Source organism: Phaethon lepturus, unplaced genomic scaffold, assembly GCF_000687285.1.
Source record: "Phaethon lepturus isolate BGI_N335 unplaced genomic scaffold, ASM68728v1 scaffold1880, whole genome shotgun sequence".
NCBI classification, from domain to species: domain Eukaryota; kingdom Metazoa; phylum Chordata; class Aves; order Phaethontiformes; family Phaethontidae; genus Phaethon; species Phaethon lepturus.
In genome coordinates, this window is record NW_010513863.1 from 34657 (window position 1) to 59203 (window position 24547).

At 37.7% G+C, this 24547-nt stretch overlaps 1 protein-coding gene across 1 annotated transcript; it reads right to left on the bottom strand.

Annotated features, from left to right (window-relative positions):
• Positions 1-3392: 3392 nt before the first annotated feature.
• On the bottom strand, positions 3393-24330 carry CHKA (choline kinase alpha). The gene is made up of 12 exons (XM_010291144.1): positions 24270-24330; positions 21570-21697; positions 14430-14483; positions 10119-10232; positions 9382-9515; positions 9000-9104; positions 8570-8628; positions 6861-6948; positions 5845-5953; positions 5254-5360; positions 4833-4914; positions 3393-4037 (listed from the first exon to the last, which is right to left on the bottom strand). Exons 1-12 carry the CDS (start codon positions 24328-24330, stop codon positions 3978-3980), a joined length of 1101 nt encoding a protein of 366 aa, XP_010289446.1. The 3' UTR covers positions 3393-3977.
• Between the last annotated feature and the right edge of the window lie 217 nt (positions 24331-24547).

The window sequence follows — 24547 nt, forward strand, 5'->3', positions numbered from 1 at the left end:
CCCAGTCCCTTACCCAGCAAAGAGTAACCCTGTCTAAGCCACGAGCTGCCAGTTTCTCCTGGAGAATGCTGTGGGAGACACGGTCAAAGGCTTTACTAAAGTCCAGGTAGACAACATCCATAGCTTTACCCTCATCCGCTAGGCAGGTCACCAGGTCATAGAAGATCAGGTTGGTCAAGCAGGACCTGCCTTTCATGAACCCGTGCTGGCTGGGCCTGATCCCTTGGTTATCCTGCACATGCCCCGTGAGCACCTTCAGGATGCTCCATAATCTTCCCCAGTACCGAGGTCAGGCTGACAGGCCTGTAGTTCCCCAGATACTCCTTCCAGCCCTTCATGTAGATGAGCATCACATTGGCAAGGCTCCAGTTGTTTGGGACCACCCCTGTTAACCAGGACTGCTGATAAATGATGGAGAGTAGCTTGGCAAGCTCCTCCGCCCGGTATCAGTACTCTTGGGTGGGTCCCATCAGGCCCCATAGACTTGTGGGTGTTCAGGTGGTGCTGTTGAATCTCATGAGGTTCACACAGGCCCATTCCTCCAACTTGTCTGGGTCCCTCTGAATAGCATTCCACTCCATCCCTCAGGCATGTCAACTGCACCACTCAGCTTGGTGTCATCTGCAAACTTGCTGTGGGTGCACTTGATCCTAGTCTATGTCACTGGTGAAGACATTAAAGAGTACTGGTTCCAATACAGCCCCCCAAGAGATACCACTCATCACTGATCTGCATCCAGGCATTAAGCCATTGATCACTATCCTCTGGGTACAACCATCCAGTGGTTGCCACCATTGTTGCTCCTTGCAGAGTGTGTTCCCTGAGGGCAGGGCTAGAAATTATTGATTAGGGATAATCAGGAGAACAACAACTCCAGAAATATAATTGTCTAATTCACCACTAAGATGTTTAATTTATTAATAGATTGTATCCAGTTCAGACAATAAATATCTTTTTCCCAGTTAGTGAGAAGACAGTACATCTGATATTGCCCTAAGACTGCACAGGCCAAATTTTGCAGGGTTCGATCCTTAACAAGCTGTAGTGGCCATTTTTCCCCCCAAGTCTGAGCATTCAGATTTTCACCTTGCATAAACAGCTGTAGGAGTGATGGTGGTACCCCTTAGACTGTGCTGATTACCCACCAAATCACCTCAAAGCAGCAGCTGAGACTAGCTATCTGGCTAGACAAGTTAGTTTCCTCTAAAAGTAAAAGGTTGTTTTGTTGTGGGTTTAGCTTTTTAACTGTTATACCAAAAGTTACGTTTTCACCAGTTAATAGCAGGTCCTTTCACCAGTGATGTGTGAGGCAATGTGGATACTACGAGAATTCACAAAGCAGAAATAAAACCCTTTCTTAACTGATGAGCTCAAACACAAGTTGTATTTACAAATCAGCTGAAAGGAGGATCAGTAATTTTAAACTGCCTTTATGAAAAACAAATCCATTCTTTAACTTCAAAATAATTATGGTCTAAGAAATGTTTAACTATGTTTATATTCCTATGAATATGGCTTCACAAGACAGTATCTCATTACAGAAGTGCCAATACATTTAAATAGCTGCTTGGTCATCTTGTGAGCCAGCTTTAACATCCAGTGACTATGAGTAAGAGAAGATTGTGCTCCAGTTCCTGTTTGTCTAGTGCAAGTTCTCAAAGAAAACTTAAACAATTTGCCCTTAATAGGCAAATCTACATAATAAAAATCCTACCAGGAAGACCCTAAGCATGGCTGTCTGCTCACTACTTTTGACTAACCTGTGTCCCCACTAAGCCTACCACACAACACCTGGGGGAATCCCACCCTCTTTGAAAGAAACTTACATTACAAAAGGCATAAAGTATGCTTTGCTTTCCTTCATGGCCTTTCCTTCCCCTCACTCAGAAATCATGGTTGTAGTGCTGGAGTACATCTACAGTTCTGGGACTTACCTGAAGCAGTCTTGCCAGGGAACTTTACAGCTTAGTTTCCTCTCAGAATTTGTTAAACAAGAGCCATCTCAACTCTAGGAAAGGGCTTCACATTTTATTAGTTAGCACTACTATGACTGAGTCTCCTTCCCTTTTTGGTTCTGAGAAGCATGAAATGGATGAGTCAGAGGACAGTCTCCATGGGTTCTCAAGTTCTTGAGAACTTAACTACCCTTGGAATATGAAACAAGACTGCCTATAGAATCAAGACACTTATTACCTATCGATTTACTGTGTGCAGTAGTACCTGTTAAATGAAGCCCTGCAGTAGCCTAGAGAAATTACCTGGCTATTCAAATTACAGGTACTTTGTCTTTAGGGTAGTTAACAGGACAGATATAGTAACGTGCTCATACCTAAAGCTTTTCCCACCTCTAAAACTCTAGACTATATAAGTTGATCTTCAGTTTACTTTTCATCACTTGGGTTAACCAACTTTCTTCTCCACACTTTCTATTAGTATTCAATTATACAATAAATGCTAGAGACACATTTAAGTAGAAAGTATAACCCACAGCATTGAGCCCAAAGCTTAAATTAGTCTGCCTTTGAAGGTAAGCAAGAAAGTACTTCCAGCATAGATTAAGGCCAGAAACAGCATCTATTTTATCCTGCAGATATAACAAAGACTTAAGAATATCAACTATGATGTTTTAAAATGCTTTATATTTATTATAAAGTATTAATAACTGAGTGTATGGAAAATGATTCTCTATACTAGAGAATAAAATGACAGCTTTTACAAGTTATGCTGTACAGTACATGAAATGCTGCACATTTTTTCTGCTGTTTGAAACAGTATTTACTATACAAGTGAAAAAGGGTAGACTTAGAAGTTTATTATTTATAATACAGTGTGTTAGAAAGCACAAATACATTCAAAATAAACAAGCTCCCAAAAATCTAAAGAACTCTTTAGATGACATGTACACAGATTATACTCGAGTTTCAATATACACATTATTGTTCCCCACATGACACTCCACTTTCCTGGATTGCTGGAACACAATGAAAATTGAAGGTGCAAGAAAAGCACCTCCCAAGCCACTTAAGCATTGGATGGGCAGAACAGCAATTTCCTGAAGTGTTCTTCCACAGTCTTTGGCTCTAACAGTTTTTACAGCCATATACTGTGGCAACACAAGAGAGACGGGCTCCAAATATGAGTATTGTCAATGCCAATCCAGTTATCTGGGGAGTTGCTAGAGCAATTCAAGGCACTCTTCCCAGTGCTGCCAGCCCACAGTACCCCCTGTGCAGAACACAGCATTTTAAGAGACAACCAGGCTGGGCTAAAGCATGTTCTTGAAGGACACGGAATGAACAGTTCAAGTCAAACTCCTTCAGAGTGTCCAGTTCAAAGTTCATTCATACACCACAGGCACACCAGCTTAAGAGAAACATTCATGTATATGTAGGTAACACTTTAAAAGCATACTGCTTCAATGTGTTTAGTTGCTTTATAGTTAAAATGGTGTAACCTATCAGCAGCTTTGAAGATAGTGTTCATGGGGCATGTTGAACCTAATCTCACGGTAAGATTTTAAGCCTACTTCACAGTTTAACAGTTGTGTCCTTTACTTTTCCTTCTCATTAAGAGGCAGCATCTACAATGAATCATCTTTTATAACTATTTCGCTTACAACAAACCATGAATGCCAACACCCCTCTAGAAAATATACTCACAGTAACACTGTTTGCTCTGATGCATGTGGTATTGACACTTAATTGTAAGCTTCTCCCATAATATAAAATACCTTCTAGAGCAAAAAGATTTAAAGATATTGCACTGTTGTATTTTACTTTTGCCTCCCAATCTCATTCCAAGTATTTACAAAACTGTAAACAAGTAATTTTTATACAGTCTTCAGTACTGTACACCTGTGTTTCAAGGAACTGGAATTCAGTGACATTTCCGTTAGAGATACAGTAGCCTAAGCACAGTGTTAAGTTCTGTCCAGCTGCCCTCTTCGTACAGTAACCAACAAGCCACTCCTTCCACATTCACACCTTCAGCTTCCTCTTCTGATCAAAGTATGCATCAAATCTGGATAACGCATATTCCTGGAGAAATAAAGGACATTCAGTACTTTCAGTAAACACAGCTGAGTGTTCTTATTTGGGATGGGGAAACATAAAGGTATTAACTGTGTTACCTTCCTAATCCATCATCTCAATGCACTAATTAGTTCTATTTGGGAAGTATAATCTCTCTAGAGGTGTTTTGGCCTCTTAAAGTTTCCTCCAATCTTATTTCAACTCCAACACTATTAGCTGCTGCCAGCATGTCAGAAAAAAAACAGGAACTAAAAAAGGATAGCTTCTGCAACACCTCCTGCGGGATACTCAGTATACCTTAAAGTTGTATCACTTTATAGTACACTAAACATGTATCAAGAGTTAGACCGATCTGTTTCTCAAGTACAACAAGCTACCTGGCATTGATTTTGTGGATACTCAGTGTGCAACACGTCATTACATGTGCACTTTGACTACTCAATTTCCAAAGTAACACTTAACTGGCATGCTAGTTTCCCCTCTTGCAGAGGATCTCTAGGATCTCTTATTGCAGAATACTTCACTGCAAGGCATCATCCCACTGCAAGGCCTGACATATAAGGCTACAGCCTTCCCATGTAACAATGGGAAGAATTTCTAAAGTTTTTACAATCTTAGATGTTCTTTACATTCTTAAGCAAAGACGACAAACTTGTAACAAATTGATTTTAAAAAGTTTTATTCCACTTAGAAGATATTAGTTGCTGTCAAGTGGTCATTTCATTTACTTTCTGATAATGTATCACAGGTTACTTAGAGTATACATTTTTAGTTACATGAAACTACAGTTAAATAACTTACCAGGTAACCAAATTCAATGGATGAGATCTTCGCTTGTATAATAGACCACAGGCCCCAGAAGAAGTGTGATGCAAGGGCAAACCTGAAATTACAAGCCTATGTTTATTGAAATATCCAGCAAAGTCACACCACCTTGTTTCAATATCCTGTTAAAACAGTATTCCCTAGTTTGGGGATGTCCACACTTTTTCTTCAAATATGACATTATAAAAATAATTCCATTAGCTTCCCCATGGAGTAGTATTTTGTTTATTCCACTAATAGTGTATACCACATATCTAAACATTACAATGGACAGATTTTTCTTTACCGCATATAAATAACTTAATCTCCCTTGGCTGAAGTTTCTCCACCCAGTGAGGTATACAATTATAGGTATCACAGTGGAAGTTTCAAGATACAGTTGTGAAAGACAAGTTACCTGTTAACTTCTATCAACACTTCTTCTTCTAGTTTAGACTTCTCTTCATTGCTCAGATTTTCAAAGCCATCATGGAATGCAGACAGGTAACTAGAGATAAAATGAAGCTGGAAGGCAAGTAAATAGAATTATGACTCTGTCTTAAGACCTATTTGCTTCTTTCAGAACTAGGCAGGCCTTTTAGTAAGTTGCCATTTATTTTTTCCAAACATTGACAGTGCTGGAGTTAGCTTTAAGATTAATGGTTGTTCTACTAATTGCTTGGAAGTCTGGTTTGAGAAAAGCCATAATATTAAGACAACAGATGACATTTTGCTACTGCCAGCTAATTTCACAGCTGCAGTCCACAACTGCTCGACTTTGTGGTGGATAGCTACATGTCACATAGTAAATATTGTATCATGAATAGCTATTATGAAGTTTCTATAATTTTTAAAGCAAAGGTAATCAGAATTACAGAAAAAGTGTTATATTTAAGGAACTTAAGGAAGAAAGGCCTTTGGACAGAGGAAGTCCAAAACAAAATTGGAATAGTTAAGATTTGAAGACTGTGGACACTGGCATTTTATTAATTATGTCATATGTGCCTACCTGTTGCTTCTTTGAAGGATATTTAAGAACACTAGCTTTGAAGAATGGGTACTTCTCATATGTGTAATCATACATCCATTCACAGAAGTGATTTCCAATGTCAAATCCTCTGAAAAGAGATAGACCAAGTACCTCAAAATATTTGCAAACCAGCAATCTGTTTTTGCTTAAGCAAACCTAAAACCAAGTTTAAAAGCACAAGGTTACTTAGAACTTTCTGCAGTTTTGCTAAAGAAGGTAGAGAATTGATGACTAGAATACAACTTCTCTGCAAGCTATTAAAATCAATTAGTAAAGAAGGGCAGTTGAGAATGAAAGCTACCAACTACATAAAAATACTAGACTTTGCTACCAAGCTTTATACCAATGGAGACAGTTAAGATACTTGAGTATGCACTACACCTCAACAGTGTCAGATGCATCTCTAACTTTTAGCATTATTGCATACAAAAAAATATGTATATATTTTTAACATATCCCACTTCTACATTATTAGAATTCAGGGTTCCATTATGTTCCAGCTATGCTAATGTTTAATGATCCCAATGACTCCACACACTTAGATCATCCTTAAACACAGGTACTAGATGACTGAGGTAAGAACAGAAAGCATTTAGTAACCATGTAGTGAAAAAATCTGGGATTACTCTCACCTGCACAGATGAGAAAGCCATTTGAAAGGCCCGAAGAAGCAAGTGCAAAAGCAATCGTGCCATACATACATAACCACACACACACAATCTATTCTGATCTCCCCAGTAGAAAGAAATTTTGACATGCAAGCAAGAAGCCATTTCTGCATAAACAAGCCCTTTAGTCTGGACAACCAAGGACCTCCAACGACTTCGTATGTCTATACTCAATGCCATCAGGACTAGAGCTGTTTTAACTGTCCACCACTAATAGAGCAGAACACAATTCACTAGAATATACAGAAAATCAGTAGTGTAGCACTTGCTCTCACTATAGCATGTAGAAATACACCTTCCTACTGAGTAGAAAATAAAGCTATTTACCTGTAATTATAGCTGCTGTATTCAAAGTCAATGAGCATCAGCTTTTGGTTTTCTGAATTCTCTCTGCCTTCCAGAAGCAAGATGTTACCTGAAAATTTTAAGATAATACAGCATATTCAATAAAGTCCAGGAAAATTACAGAAAAGCAATGCACTGTCTTACAAAACATTCAGCTAATCCCAGTTTTCCCTTACATCTGCACAGAAGAATGGCAGGAAAAGCCAAGTTGTACTGGCTCTATACTAGCTCACTGAAAGTTGAGATACATACTATAAACTATAAACCTTGTAAAGCTGAAAGCAGAAAGTTTTCTTCTGTACAGGCAGAGGTAGATTTGTTCTCCCAAGGGTCCTGCTTCTCCGGTGTTTAGCTTGCAGCTAACTCAGGTTCAGCCTTAGCAGCCCTTGCTGAATTATTTCTTTCCACAGCTTGAGATCTAAATTATGCAGCATCTCTCATACCTGCATAGCACTATCATTGATCACACAACACTTGGGACAGGAATTGCTTTTCAGCAGCCTGAAAGCCAGACTGATGACTTTGCTATTCTAATGTGGCACAACTAGTACCTATAGAAAAGCTCAGCCTTGTCCTTTATTACAGGGAAATTGCTTTAAGTGTCTTTCAATTTACTTTGTCACTATAATTCATCTGAAAGACATCAAGTATGCCTCTGTCAAGTGCCAACTGGTAAATAAATTTAGAGTAATTTCAATTTCTGCAATAGTTTGTCCCCTCTCCACAGGTACATCTGTTCTCTACACCATACCCTTGCACCAATAGAACAAGTGTAGTATTTTGACACCTCCCTTCCCCACCTTGAAAATTTAGGTTCTAAAGCTTGCCCCAGCCCTATGGTGCTCTGACTCTTCCAGTACTGCACCTTGCCACACCAGCAATGAGACCTCAAACTCCAGCACAGTATATTGAGCTAGCTCTTCATATGTCAAATCAGTGGCTTTCTCCCCTTGTGCTGCCTATCCCTCTGTGCCTGTCCTCCAGGGCAATCCTATTCCAGGCCAATTCCTCAACCTGAGCTAATAAGGCTGGGACTCCTGAGAACAGCCCTGTGTATGGTCCTACTATAGCATCTTTCCAGGTCAGCCCAGCTTATGAACTGTACAGGTGAAAGGGAGCACAAACACAGCACACCCAACACCTTCAGCTCTGCCTCCTTTTCATCTCTTTAGATAGCTCAAAAATTGTTATTCCCTCCATGACTCCCAGAGAGACAGCATTGAAAAAAAGGTGGATAAAGTTTTTCTAATGTTTCTTACCAGTACAAGCTGAGAACTGCTAAGTCTAGCTACCCTCGTCTCCATTTTCACCATTCACTGTACTTTTTCAGTATCTTCCTTTTAAAAGGACTGAAGTATATCTTATCCTGATCATGTATACTGCAGACAGCTCAGAAAGGTACAGTCTTAACAGAAAACAGCCAAGGCTCCCACCAGCTGACATGTACTAACAGAGTATGTATACATGCTTATCTTAATCCAGTTATGATACTAGCCATTCTCTTAATTAGCCTGAAGGGTTGCTGAAGCCAATACATTTTGCTTTGCAACTGTTGCACACTACAAGACTGCACAGGCTGCTGTTTCACGTCAGCTACCAGGGCAGTACCTCAAGAACATGACTACCTCTCAGAAAGCAAACAAGTTTAATACTGCATCATTAAACAAGGTCATGAAATATTAGCAGCTTACCTTCTTGACAGTCATTGTGGCAAAATACGACTGGTGATGAAGTAGCTTCTAGCATAGCTCTAGAAAACAGCAATATAGGATCTTGTAAGTAAGAAATCACTAAGTTCCGTTCCACTTCCAAGTAAAGAATGTATTTTGTTGCAAGAATTTGAAGCACTATTGATTTCTAGCAGGCCTTGTTTTCTCAGTTAGGAGCCCAAGATCAGGACAATGAAAATGGACTTCACTGACCAGCAAGTCTGATCAGCAATTCATCATATCAATTAGTAGTCACATGAGACTCAGGTTGGTTACAGAACCAAAAACAATCCCCAACTTTTAAAGTAAAATGAATATAGGGTATTATATTATATAATGTATTTGAGCAAGTATACAAATTAATACTTAAACTTTGCAAATTAGAAGACAGTGGCAGACAAAATAAGCCTACCTTAGATTTTTCATTTCCTGGGGGAGATTGTAAGTGAGAAGTTTGTTCAGTTTTCTAGTTCTGGATTCTCTGGTAAATTTAATCCTCAGCACTTGATTTAGATATCTGTTAAAAATAAAGACAATAGTACAGCATTTGTGACAATAACTATATTAGTCTTCTGATACTAAAATACTATTTAAACTAAAATCAAGAAAGTTAAAAAAGAATTACTAAAGAAAATGTTACTATTCTTCAAGGTAATTTAAGATCCTCGAGTAACTATGAAACAGCTTTGGGTACAGTGAGAGCTTGGGCTCTCAGGCATTCAGGAAGGATGATCTGCTTATCAAAATTACAACAGGTCACCTTTTCCCATACTTTAAAGTATTGCATAACTTACTTTTCCATTGTTCCAAAAAGCCACTTAGGTTCTTTATTAAAGGGCATTTTCATGCCATGAAATCTAGCCATCTTCTCAGCTATTTCAGCAGATATGTCAGGTAAGCTTAGCTCTTCAGTACTTAGTTTCCTGCTCTGTAATAAGATATAGTATTCTTAATTAAGTTGATTAATTACAATCACTAGCATTAGTCTCTATATAGTATAATATAAAATACTAACATAGTACTCAAGAATACACTTTTTTCATCCCAAATGAACTTACAAAATCACTGTCTTTGTAAAAGCTGAGTTAGCCAGCCTACCCTACTTATGACTTAGTCAATTCTCTTCTAGATCAAGACCTGGGGAATATCACATCTCACACCAAGAATACCTTCAAAGCAAATTGGGTATAAATATTTAAGAACATCAAAAGCATCTGCTCTTGTTGCTGTTAAAGGAAAGTGTTACTCCATAGCTTCCAATGATATGTTTGGTATCTAACAGGCTTTTTATCTTCATTTATTAGTCTCTGCTACAGCTGAAGAGTGTTTAGATATCTCTCCCTGGCAAGAGCTATAACTGGGCTCTCCAGCACCCACTATAACTGTATCAAATTACAGCTAGCAACTACTACGGGCTGCCAAGTATTTCATTCCCACATCCCTGCTTTTCTGGGCAACCCAGAGATGTTCTTGTCATGATCAATTAAAACAGCTACCAGCAGCCCACTAACTAATCATGAACAGGACTTACAGGAATGAATTCCTCCAGTCGCCCTTGTGGAAAGATTCCATACAGCTTTGGGCCAAGAGCTCTCTCTGCAAGAATGGCAAACATAACACTTTCCAGAACCATGGCTTCTGCCCCCTACAAAAAAGATTAAAGTGTTAGTTGGTGCTTGCACAGAAATGAACTTAGGCATATGCAATAGCTAAACTGCTACAAAGTGAGAAATTTTAAGGTTAGCTTTAACAAGACAACTCAAGTTGTTGTTTTCTTGACTAATAACAACTCTTAGTTAGCATGGGAGCAATACAAATATTTTGCTTTCAAGTTTAAAGCTGAGGAGGAAAACCTGTGTTACTTAACAGGTACTGTTGGTGGGCCAGCTCAAAGGAAAACTATGCAAAAACCAAAACACCCTCTCATCCCTAACCTGTGGGAACTCCGCAAATTCATTTCCTGAAGGCGTTTATCCTACTGAAGCACAGCACAGGAACTATAAACATTATCCTTGGCTATTTTAACACACTTTGGAACACTGCCTCACAAAAGGAAATTTTAACTGTGCAAATGAATGAAGCGAACAACTGAACTAACCAGTTTTTCATTTAGAAGAATGACTTAGGATTTGTTTCCATTACACACATTTTAGGTCTTCCCTGTTTTTTTATTGTTTTAAAGAGAAAGTATAATTTAAACTCCTGCTAAGGAGCACATGTGTGTGAATAAACATTCTTCATTTTCTACCTTCAAACATACCTCAGGTTTCAATAATTTTTCCTCGAGGTTTTCCTTATATCAATAAACTCAGTCCATAATAATCATGAGCAGATTTTTAATATGAATGTTTAAAAAAATAACAGAAGTATGAAATATATCTCAAAAATAGTTGAAAACACAGTTGAAAAATCACTGAAGTATAGCTTTCTTGATGCGTAAGATTAGCTGTAAGTAAACACAGAAGCCACAATATAAATGAACTACTTCTAGCAATTATGTTAACCAGAATCCAGCTGTACTCAAGTCCTAGAGCCTCTGCCTACTTTTGAGCAACTCATCTCAAAGTCTGACCCATGACACTTTAAAGAATTAAGAGTCTTAATTCTTTAAATTAAGAAAGAATTAATTTCTTAATTATTAAGAATTAATTTCTTCATTGAAATGAAGAAATGAAGAAAACTCTCAGATATTTTGGACTACAGAGCCTTTTGCATTACAGTAGTCACTGCAGTCTCAGGCAGTAAATAACTCTTTCTATAGAAGTTCCACTCTTGTGTATACTCCAGGCAGTTCCATTGAGAACTGATTTTTATTACTGGCCCACACCTTATTCTTCTGGCACCTTCTCAAGAAATTCTAGCATTTCATACTGAAGTGTAGGAAAGATGCAAGTAACTATGTTCTGAAGCATTAACTTAAATAAAAAGGTAAGAGTCATCAAGAATATCAACTGAGAGTTAAGACAATTTGCATCCATATCTTCCACTTTTTTTCCATCACAACTCCTCGAAGCAGAAATAATGCACCAAAAGTATGTACTTTTAATAATTTCACATGCCCTCACCACCAGAGATCTAAGCTTTTCAATTCAGTTCTGAAGCCTAACACCAAGCACCAAAAAGCAAATTAGATATAGGTTACTGAATGTCTACTCCATTATTAGTCAATATTGACTTTATCTGTGTCTGGTACAACACCAGGGTGTTTTAAAAGTCTGATTACAGCAATCCTGTTGGCTGTTCCCATTAAGCTGTCAGTTGCTTGTTTTCATTCATGTCTCACTGAAAAACCAACTCATGATACTTGAATAACAGCAAGTGCCAAGAAATGTTCTTCATTAAGACATCCCTCAATGCATCAGAAGCGACAACCAGAAGTAATGAAATTTCCAATTACTCAACAGTGCACTTCTGGGTTACTTCTGCCACATGTCTGCATAGACTTTAAGACACACTTAGAAGTTTAGAACCTTCAGATAATCCACAACTACACAATTGCAAGTTTGTAAACTTCTGTGTGAGCAGTGTTAACAAGGATGGCTGCATCTCTCCATGAAAGATCTGCTTCAAGATTAAAAAGTACAGGCAAATATCTAAAAACAGCAGTATAAGAATATTCAAGTTTGAATGCTCTGGTGCCCAACTCTTAAAGACAAAAAAGTTTAGAGCACCAAAAGAACTTCCTCTACTGCAACAGAATGGTCACTTAAGTCCAATGGAATAATACCATCTATATATCTCAGGCACAAAGGCTTCTCCTTCATAATGCCTGACGGACCTTTAACCAAGTTTCCACTCCATACACTACTGTCAAGTATAGGTGTGGAAATAAACTACTAAAGGACATTAGAAAATTCTATAGCATACTTCATATGGACACTGAACAAATCTAGGTATTTCACTCTTCAGTTAAATGTTCACCTGATAACTTTAATAAAGGATCAATTGTAACTAAGTAAAGTACGTATCTAAATGCCTTCAAATATTTTGCAGTATTACTTATACTGCCAAGACAACAACCTGTTCTTTTAAGCACTGAAGTTCTCAATTTTTATCAAACAGACCTAACCATGAGCACTTGTATTTAAAAACAAGCTTCTGGAGAAAATTTGACCACTCACACCTTTAAATCAATACTTAGAGCTGAATGTTGTATTTCAAACCTAAGAATTATAAATACTCTTTACAAGACTTTTCCAGTATGCTACTCCCATTCAGGCAATGAGAGATCAAAAGCCTTTCCATACTTCAGCTGGAACTGAAGCCTCTGCTTTACTCTTGCTTCAACAAAAAACTCACAAGAAAAATACATGAAATAATATTTTGAGGAAAGTTACCCCTAACTATAGTAAAACCAAAGTCAAACATAGACAATCCCTGTTAAAACACCTTAATGAGCTGACAGAAGACTATCCCATCTCCAGTCACAGTTGTCAAACACCAAGTAGCTCTGCACAGCTACAATGCTTTTGCTAGTGATCCAGAATATTTGGGAAAAACCAGAGGTTTTTCTTCTCTCGAAAGGATGACATTAACTCCTCTGGATCAAACCTACCTACAATTTTTACCTAAACTCAAGAAAATTAACAAATACAACCTGACAAGAATTCTTGAATACACTGATCCAACAGTGAAGTTCCAGCACTATGAGGTTAATAGCAGAAAACAATCTACCAGCACAGAATCACTATTTTCAGGCAACAAATGAAGACAGTTCTAAAGTTCAAAGCCTTGCTTCCTGTACTGAAAAACTTCTATAAGCTGCTGGCACCAGGGTGGGACTTGTTTGGATTTTTATTTTCTTTTATAACTTCAGGAACTCTTTTTACTAGACTGGGGCAGGGCGGGGAGGGGGCAGGGAGGGGCGCAGAATCAAGCCACCTCCATTTTTCATCTCTGAAGAAAACTGAAGAATCAAACCAGTCCAGTTTTCAGTTCAGTCTTGGTTCAACCGATTGAAGCTGTTCCAATAAACTTAACTGAAAGATCAACAAAACTTCAAAAGCAGTCATTCGACAACAAAAGTTTTCAAACCAGTTTCAACCCACTAGAAAAAAAAACAACTGCTTGAACTGTTTCAGATGGCATTCCCAGAAGGCAGAAATACAAGGAGAAGAAAAGCAGCACTTAAGCAAAATGTACTTCTCCCTAATCACTGCCAAAACCATTACAGAGCTGAACAACAATAGTACAGAACATGCAAAGCATTTGGCTAACATGCTGCAATGTTATCCCTTACTGAAAAAAATACTGCCAGGGTAGAAATCTAAATTATTAAATTCTGTTCAGATGACTTTATGAAAAATTACACTCAACTAAACATTATGCCGTATGAGCAGAAATGGTTCCAAATCTAAGAACTTTAAAGCTCGCAGAACACAGATGATCCAAGCACAATGCTAATCAGACACACTTCACATTCAAGAGGAAGTTCTCTCCAGCTCTGTACACTTTCCTCAGAAGAGTTCATCAATGTATTATAAGATAGGGATTAGATAAAGCACAGTACTGATCTTCCTCTACTAAAGAAAGAGCCTAGTATGAGAAAAAGCAGTACTGAGACCGATGTTAGAAATGGTAAGAAACCATTTAGGGTAGAATTGCAGGGGGTGGGGGAGTGTTTCTTGTTCATGTGGAATGCTTATATCTTTCCAAACTATGTACAGACATTCACATATAATGTTACTTCTATGAGCAAATACATTTCTTTGTTACTGTTTATGGTTTCTGGAAACACAGCCCAGATACCAGGTGGAATAACCACTAGTTTAGAACAAGCAGGATCACCACATTTTTCTATCACCTATAAAATTCTGTGAAACAAGCAAATTTAATTACTCACTTGCAAGTCATTTTCCTTCTGAGACTGTACAGACTCTCCTTTATTACAGGACCTCTATGAATGAGAAAAAGCAAACACAATGAGAAGATGAAATTTAACATTATTACCTGCAACCACCAGAACAAAGGGAGTAGAAATGCCAGCTACAATTAACTAGATGTCTCAACATTGTCTTGATCTGACAGCTACAGCACTAGTATCCATCTGAACTCTGACCACCACACTATTTCAACAATTCCAAAATCTTTCAAAAGGATGTGCCACTGAGACCAAGCCACTCCTGTAGGTAGCCAGAGAGCTGATTCAGGTATGTTTTTACTGTTCCCCAATATTTCAAAACAAGATTTCAGTGTATCAAACTCAGAAGAACATTTTTAATTAAGAGAAAATTAAGTCCCTCTGCATGACATCTGGGAGGGTATTCTTCTTGCAGCTAAAGCACTTAAAAGACACATTACAGAGATTACGTAAAAGCCTTAGGTGGTCTATGAGAAGAGGCATATTATGAAGTGTGCAAAGCACTTGCTTTTTTCTATCACTTTATTTTCCAAAGTTCTTGTGAATACAGTGTCCTTATTTACAGTATGCTATCTAGGCTATATGTACAACATACCACTGGCTGTGCAAATCCAAGATTTTTCTTCAAATTAACTGCCCATGTAAGCTAAAGATACCTTAGTAAGAACTGCAGTATACTAGCAAAACTTTAACGAATTCCATGCATAATGTATTGTGCTAGGATTGTTAACAGTCATTATAAAGCAGTTTCAGAGTATCAAACCATACCCTCAGCAACTGAACCCTCAATGGCACATGCTTTTAAGTTGCACATTTAAAATTCAAGATGTAATAAAAACCTTGTCCTTTAAAGGGCTTGAAGGTAAGGAGAAGAGAAAGCAAATATTTGCTTAGAATTAACGACAGTTTGTGGCTGCTATTTATGTTGCAATTCCACCGTTGACTGTTTAAACCAGACTAGCTTCAGAGGCCCATAAAGGTAGCCTGCATCTCTACCTTCTGAACAAAAACATTTGATTCATAGAACCGTGTGCATACCTTTCTGTTCCAAAGCTCTAACATGTCCAAAACAAGGGTGGAAATATGAACTTAAGGGAATACAGTTAAGCAACACCAGCTGCCTTGAGTACAATACAACAAGCTAATGATTTACACAAGCTATGCAGTTACAGTATTTCAGAAGCTATAGAAGAAATATAGTTAACATGAATCGATGGTCTTTCAGCAAGTACTTCCCATTTCACTAGGATAGTTTAAAAGCAAGACAATATGAAAACTACTATTAGTTTATATTACTTTCAAGGAGATTAATAAAGTCAAAACATATTCACTAAAGCTAAATGCGTAACTACTCAATAGTATTTAAGTCATTTACAGAGGGCTTCTCTGAGCAAGCATGTCCTACATCAATACCACTCTTGCATCTTACAGTTTTTTCTTGAACAGTCAGAAAGTTACTCACCATCCAGGAGTCTTTCCTGATTAATGGTGCTCTCAGAATGGTTCAGTTCAGCAGAAGGTAAGCAGATTAGGCTTTTCCCTAGAACCTGGACTGGCATCCACTTCCCAGAAATCATACTGTATAAAGAGCTAGCCAGTTCTAAGAGTCCACCTCAAATTAGCATTGGAGATAGCCTAATGGCATCTACTGTGCCATTGGAAAGAGATAGTTAGGGATGTATACTGCAGAGTCATCAGAAAAGGAGACTTCTGCAGCATCCCTTCCTCTTTTCTGTTCCCTCAGCATGGAGCATTAGTGTCCAGAGGAAAATGAATACCAAGTGATTTGTAAGTAACTTGCAAATATGAATGGGAGCTTGGAGAGGATCAGTCTTCATAAGTGGCCATGTACTCAGCCTAGAATTAGGAAAGTCTCCAGTACGTGTGGTGAAGGAGAATGAAGTAAGCAGGATGCAACTTAATGTACCAGAAGTTTAACTCTAACAGTTTAACAGATGTTAAAGTGGTAGGCTTTGACTGTTTTCTGACTGCACAATCACCTACAAGAACAATGGTTCAAAGTGAAACTTCTCATACCATGTTGTATTTGATCTACGTATTTAGCTCATGCATTCTTGCCTCAACCAATCAAAACTTCAGTTTTTCCATAAGCTCTAATAGCTCACTCCAACTTATGTCCAATTCTGGGAGCTACTTACTTCAATAGCAATGAGGATATTTTAATTAACCAAATAAGAGAATGATCTAATAGCTACTGGAGGTTTTTAATCACTCTATATAGAAATATTAACTAGAAATGGACATGTGTTCCACATCTTTAAGATTTCTTTAAATATTTATTCAGTGCTTCTTTTATTCTCAAAGCAGATTAAGAAAGCTCACTACAATTTTAGCAAAGGAGGACAGCTTTATGCAGAGTCAACAGAATTTGTTATAGAGCCTGCTTTGTGATCATGTAAGTTGATTTTAAGGCAGGAAGCTTCAGGTATAAAATGAAAAGTCCTAGAATGGGAGACACTGCATATTATTTGATCTGTGATCAGAAGATAACCAGACAGCGTTTATACATCTGGCAGTTCAACACAGAAAATTGAGTTCTTAATAATTTTCTCCCTAATGCCCCAAATTTATTTCTCTTGTAGCTTGAAGATGAGCTCTGTATCAAAAATCCCAAATGATGCTTGGCAGGAGAATTCTGTATAGAGGAGGAACTTGCAACCTTCCCCCCTCCCACCCCCCCATGTCCCTTAGCTCTGCCCACAAATTTAAATCTTACATTACAACTCCATTTTTCTGCATTTACTCAGCTTTAGTAGTTTTCAAGACTTCAAAATACTGCAATATTTTGATTTAATTAAATCTCTAGGAATTCAAATCCCAAGGAATTACAACATTACAAGGAACTGCCTAAGACCTTAGAAAGCAACCTATGCGGGGGAAACTTTGCTGAATTCTAGAAGCTCTTGGAAGACATGGATTTGCACTTCAGGTTATGGGGACACAAACTGTTTTAGATTCAGCAATAACTATTTCTGCTTTTAAGAATCTGCCGTTGATCACTGATCCCTGCCAGACCTGAAGGAACTGATACTAATTTGCTGAAGTCCTAGAATCTAGCACGTGAAGAAAAATTCCCAGTTCAAGCCCTACAAAAGCCACAGAGACATCTCTAATCCTCTTCATTTCAAGTTACCATTCTCTTATGAGGGAGCAGAGGAAAGGAAGGGGCAGTATATTGATATTTTGTTATTGCTGTAAACATTCAGATGCACAGACAGTAGCTGGTGCTACTTAAGCCTTATTTTTAAACAGTGAAATCCAGTACTAAAGAAAATGAAAGCTGTAGAGAATGCTCCAACTTCAGAGATCTCATACTATACCGTGAATCGTGTCTGTCACCTGGAAACCAGAGTGCTCTAGGCACGATCGCATGGGCAAGCCTGCAGCAGAGAACACATGCATATACAACTAAAGTGGTACATTACCCCCAGAATACCCTTAACTCCACCCAACACAAATATATCCCCATAAGAGGTGCTTGGTTTCTTTCAAGCCGTCTGCCAGTGCCAGGGATTTGTAGTTACTCCATGCTACAAACAGACATGGACACCAACAACCACAGAAGACGTTGATAATTACAGTTACACAGCAGTCTGCATTTTATTTAGTTACAAAAAAATAAAAGGCAGCAAGGCAGGTATGGAAAAAGATTTACCACAGAACTGTGGCAACCATTTATACTTATTTTGCATCTGCTCACATAGAAATTGAGAGACCAGAGAGGAACATTAGGTATACTGGTTTGTTTTTCCTCATTTATATATACATGATTTTGTTTTGGCTGTTGCAAAGTAACAGAGCCCCAGTGAATCACAGTTCAAGGTTCTTTTGACATGTGTAAAAGAATGGGAATCAATCCCCAAGTTACCTTTTGATAGGTGAACTTCAAAGAAGTTCACCTTAATTTGAGCTGCTTTTTTTATTGATGCTATCTTATGTTGAAATCCTATCAGCATTTCTAAGATGTGTGAAGTTTTGGTTGTTCTGAATTTAAGTAGAAACACTACAGCAATCTGCATATGAAATCCAATCTTAATGTCTGGACATTAAATGGCATATTGTTGGAGAACCTTTGCTTTCAGTTGTTTTAACACTGATATAGCCAACAGTTAAAGACATTTTATCATGAGGAAGTTTTACTTTAAGTGCTCCCCTTTAGCTTTAGCAACTAAGCTGGAGCAAGAATAAGTGAAGCAGAGTAAAGACATTTCCCTTTTTTCAATGTAGAACATATCTGCATTGTGCCTCAAACATTTGAGTTTTAATGTGGTTAGTACTTTAACCTGTCACAAGCACAAATACTTGTCTTTAAAAAGTTCTGCTCAAGGATATACTCAAGACAAGTCCTTGATTTGTAAACATCCATGCCAGTGCGACCATTTGTAACAATGGCCGAGTCAGCTCCATACATCTCCCCCCAACTCCCCCCAAAACAGTCATGCACACAAAAAAATTGGCTTAAACATATCAGCTATGACAGAGGAAGGCACAAAGCCTTCCCTGTGTGGCAGCTTTAGCCAACTGGCATGGTTTATATTGGATGAGTTTCATGTACTGACATTTGTGTCTTCCAAGATTCATAATAAGCAAACTGGGGCTATTTTCAAACTGCAAAAAAGGTTCCTTTAAAAGGTGGCTCAAAGCATTATGGTGCCAGTATCATTCATTCTTCAGTTAGTATCAGGTACCTATTTTTCACTTCTCTTCAAAATTTTGAACTTGTCTTCTGGATGTACAACAATTTGGTGCAGATTGCTATAGATCTATAGTATTTACAGTAAAGGAATAAGAACAACTGACATTATCACTGTTTTGTGCTCCAATTTCAACAGAAAGTAAAATGGACAAGAGTTAAAACATGCTACAAAGGCTCAAACAAACGAGTGGTAACTACTAATACCCAGTGGCAGTTACAATTAAGTAATTGAGAATTTAGTCATGATTTTAGCATAAGGTCTCAAAACTCAGTTTACTTAAGCAGCGTCCCTTAATTTCTATAGGGCTTTAAACTTAAGCAACAGTACTAAAAAAATATCAAATTACTCCCTCTTAACAGGCTAGTCATAAGATTCTGCTTATGCCACCCAGAAATTCATAAGAATCCTAAGTAGATGTTTTCAAAATACCCCAATAAGACAGTTTGCTTATATTTTAACTTGCATTTAAAGTAGAGGGGCTGGAAGAGACAAATGTTTGTCGACAAAAATTGTGAACCTCAATGCAATCTGAAAGTTTTACCTTGGGACTTTCTCTGCTTACTTAACCTTTAGTGAACTGCACCAACAAGAGCAGTCATTTCACTGCCACTATGGAAATAAAGGAAGTTAGACATCTCAAAAGATCCTTCAACACCAAGAGTAGAAAGGTTAGAAAGTTATGAACACACTTTCAATTTTCAAACCAAATTAGTTCTGATTTTAGAGCCCAAAATTTTATTTTGATTTCTTCAGTGGATAGGGGCACAGAAAAGGCAAGTTAAAAAAAACCGAGGGAAAAGAAGGGCAACCAAATTCTAGAGTCTACTTTACTTTTCCTTTGAAATACAAGGGAAAGGCCACATTTCTTCACAGCTCTTGGGCAACGGAATTTCTACCACTACAACAGTTTTACAGCCCATGTTCCTACTCAAGCCTTCTACGTATTAAGTCAGTATTACATTAAAGCCATTAATAATTCTGAAAAAGATTCTTAGCATCAACCCTAGGAGTAATTTTAAAAACAAAGTTTCTCAACACCTTTTTTTCTACTTTGCTTTTGGTTTCTCAAACTAAAGGAAAGACTATTTAAGCTTGAATTAATGAACTTCTACACACTGTTGTTCTTTAACAGTTTAACTTTCCCAGCACACATACGGTGGTGTAGCCAAGCATTTCAAACCATTAGAATCTTTTACGTATTTCTGGTAAAGTCTGCTACCATGGGAAAGTTCATACCTCGCGTAGTATAATAAAAGAACACTTTAAAGCCAGTTAAGTGACAGTATCCAATGAGACTTTAAATAGTAAGTTTCATCAAGGCAGCAGGAAGAATGGGCTGAAATTTCAGGAACAGTCAATCTCCTGTAGATATTGGATCAGTTATTCAAAGCAAGTGACTGAGTACTGGAAAATATCAAATTAATGGATAATAAAACCAGACCCTCTAAGTCAAATAGAAACAATTGCCAACATCCATATGTAATTTTATGAAACAGCAAATTTTCATAAGGTTAAACACTTATATTATTTATTTACAATATAATCAAGTGTCTAGCGGAGATGGGCAAGAAGATTTGCTGTACAGTCCTATGGTAACAGCCTGTAAGCTTTAGAAGAGATCACCTTTACAAAGTGTTCTTGATTTTAAACCTTACAATTTGAAAGAGATTTGCCAACCACTTCTCTTAAGGTTTGACAAATTTCAATGCTATTTACATTTTGCTAAACAAATAAAAGAAAAGTAACATTAGAAGAGTTGGACAAACATCTGATTAAGCTTCTATGCCAGCTACAAGGCATACCACACATTTAGGAAAGCATGTTTTGGAATGAGATGGCTGTACAGTATTGATGTTTGTGCTTCATTTTTATTCTAACACTATAGATCAAATTTTCCAGCAACACAATTACCCATGAGAACTAATAAAATGCTTAAACACTGTACAAGTTTGACAAAACCTTCAACTTTGATCTCTGAGATTTGTAAGCACTACCAAGATTAAAATTAAGCAGTTTAGTCTCTTGCAGTCTTTCTAGTTATGTCAAAGTCCTACATACCGTACAGAAGCAAACTTTAATAACTTTTCTGAAACACCACAGTCCAGACTTAACACCATAAACAAAACATTACTGATCAAACAGACAGCAAATGAGCCTTCAGCTGATACACGCCAGTCAGGATCTGTATAGAAAGGAGTATAAATTCTAGACAATAACAAGCTATAAGGAAAACTACTTTAAGCTAGCACTAAAACTATTTTTAGCTACCCCACTACCACTAAAACACATTCCCAAAAGTATGAAGCAGCACACATTTGCAAGTGTGTCACAAATAGAGATCTCCAAACACATTACAATTAAGCTACAGAAACCCTCCCACTCCCAAAGTACTCTACGTACTCACCATCTGTAGGATTGCACCATATAAGCGCAGGAGAACTTTCCGTGGCTCATCTGCAACTGTCTCAATGGTATCAGGTAGCGAGCACTGAAACAGCATATTGCTGAGACCACCTCTATCAAGAGAAATGTAAGTTTATCAGCTAACTTGGATAAGCATACATATTTCATTTTCTACAAATTAGAGGTACACTAATCATCCTTTTAGAGTAGATCAGTTAATCATACTAACATGAGAAACAATCTTCCACCACTACCAATAACTCTTAACATATAAGGCTTAAATAAAAAAAATTGCTCCTTAATGTATAGCTCACCATCAAGATCTATTGATCCAAATTACAGCTCAAGCCATGAACAAACTGATGTAAAATGCAATAGGCAGCTAAGGTAAGATGTAGACTTCTGTTAATTATTGTCAGGACTTCTAGAAAGTGATGCTGGAGTCTTGTCAGATATACTTGGTTAAACAAATAAGCAAGAAGACAGCAGAATAAGTGTAAAACCATGCACTGAGTATAAAACCCTAAGTCTGAATTAAGAGCTGGTATCATGGATGGCAGGTACAAAGATTTAACCTGAATGCCTGTGCTAACAGCATCACTGATGAAAGTCTTACTTATGCTATCATTCTTAGGGATTCATTTTCAATTTTGAAATTTACAATTAAAGCAGTTCTTTATTTTAAAGAAATTGCTCATGTATTTGTCAAAGATAAAGTCACCCTCAATCTTATAAGGTAAGACAAACTAGGGAGTCCTCTGCTTCAGTCATTCAGGAGTTATACAAGCATGCTGGCTTTTCATATACTGTTCTACAACAATGTTCTTACAGGAAGAAGTGACAACATTTGTTTTCTACAGGTTTATCAAGCTAGATAGATACTAGCTTAGAAAAACTAAATTTCTTGATTTCTAGTAGCCCACACTAAGAATACCAGTCTACTCAACCCACATTTTCTTTATTACATTATCTTTCTGCATCCTCTTCATTACTGTGCTGGTTTTGGATGGGATCGTTAATTTTCTTCATAGTAGCTAGTATGGGGCTATGTTTTGGATTTGAGCTGAAAACAGCATTGATAACAGATGTTTTAGTTACTGCTGAGCAGAGCTTACACAGAGTCAAGGCCTTTTCTGCTTCTCACACCACCCCACCAGCAAGCAGGCTGGGGGTGCACAACAAGTTGGGAGGGGACACAGCTGGGACAGCTGACCCCAACTGACCGAAGGGATATTCCATACCACAGAATGTCATGCTCAGCATATACAGCTGGGGGAAGAAGCAAGGGAGGGACATTCAGCATTATGGTGTTTGTCTTCCCAAGTAACTATTACATGTGATGGAGCCCTGCTTCCCTGGAGATTGCTGAACACCTGCCTGCCCATGGGAAGTAGTGAATGAATTCCATGTTTTGCTTTGTGTGCACAGCTTTTGCTTAATAATTAAAAGTGTCTTTACCTGAACCCACGCGTTGTCTCACTTTTACCCTTCTGATGCTCTCCCCCATACCACTACGGGGGAGTTGAACAAGCAGCTGTGTGGTGCTTAGTTGCTGGCCAGGGTTAAACCATGACAATTATCAGTATGTTCATTAATAGGTTTTCAAATTTTCCTTCTGCAATAAATTTTCTCTGTTACTTTTTCCTCTTATAGTAGACAAAGATGTACTGAAACTTTTGGCTTACTTGCAAAACAGAAATGCAAATCAGCTCTACTGAAAAAACTTGCCTGTCACCATTAAAGAACGAACCTTCAAAAAACAGATACAACCCAAATATAGTAGCTAGCAGTAAAGGGATGAGGTAGCACAGATTTTAAAAGTGAGTAATTTTATTTGTAGCATGCTACATAAATTCCAGAGTTACTGCAGTAAGTGAAGTAGTAGTATCTCCGTCATGTTGTGATGTCCTTCAAAGGAATGCAGTTTTTCGTAAGACCCAAAATATAAGTATTTAATATTACCTTGCAGTGAGCTTTGATTCCAGGAATCCATGGCAGATACAAAATGCAGTGGCTAAAATGCAATTCGTAGTCCTAACCTGATACTCCTCTCAATGCTTTTTCAAAGATTTTTCTGGGTCCTCTTACAATGCAGTAGGGAAGTAATGAACACTTTCTGGAGAAAAAGGCTACCAAGAGGTAGACAACCTGTATGTATTTACTGGGGGATGATACAGAGAAGGGCTGGCCTACATATCCAAAATCAGTAATTGAAAAGGAAAAAAGAAATCTCTAGAAAATAAGGTAAAACAGCAGCTGCACAATATGCTCAAAGACAGAGGAGAACCAGGTTGCTTGGCAGGCATCCAAAAAAGGATGTTTAGAGACAAGAGATATGAAGTAACTTTGAACCATGAAGGTGAACAGGTCGAAAAAACAGAAAACAGATAGATGGAAAGGATATCTAACAAAGAGCAAAGGCAGACCATTCAGACACAATCAGAACATTGGTTAGTTATACCAACTACATTTCTGGCTTCATTTAAACTGTGCTAGAAAGTTTTTTCAAAAAAAACATTTGTCATCTTTTCTAAAAGCCTCTGATGTAGACTCTGGTGAAAATATCAATACTTAAATAGAAGAACTAAACACACTGAAACCCACTTTACAAAAAATACTGGACTAGAGCTCAAAATCCTGTACAAACAGTTGTTACTTATTTAAACATGTGCTCAGCCTGCATACAGTGCATGAAAGGCCAGAAAACTCTTCTTTTTTATACCTCTCCAGCCAAATAGTGTTTTACTGAGGCTGAACTCCATTAAACAGATGTTTCACTAGTTTTATGCACTTAAGACTTCAAAAGTTACTTCTAATCAAGGAAATCCATACAGGAATCTAATAAAAGGTATTCTTCTCCTGCAAGGTCAGTAGACTCAGCAGCTTGTTTAAGGGTCAAAAGGGCATGCCTCACTGATACAGATAAAGCTACCAGTTAGTGTACTCCTACAAATTATTTAAAGGTAAGCCCTTCCAAAA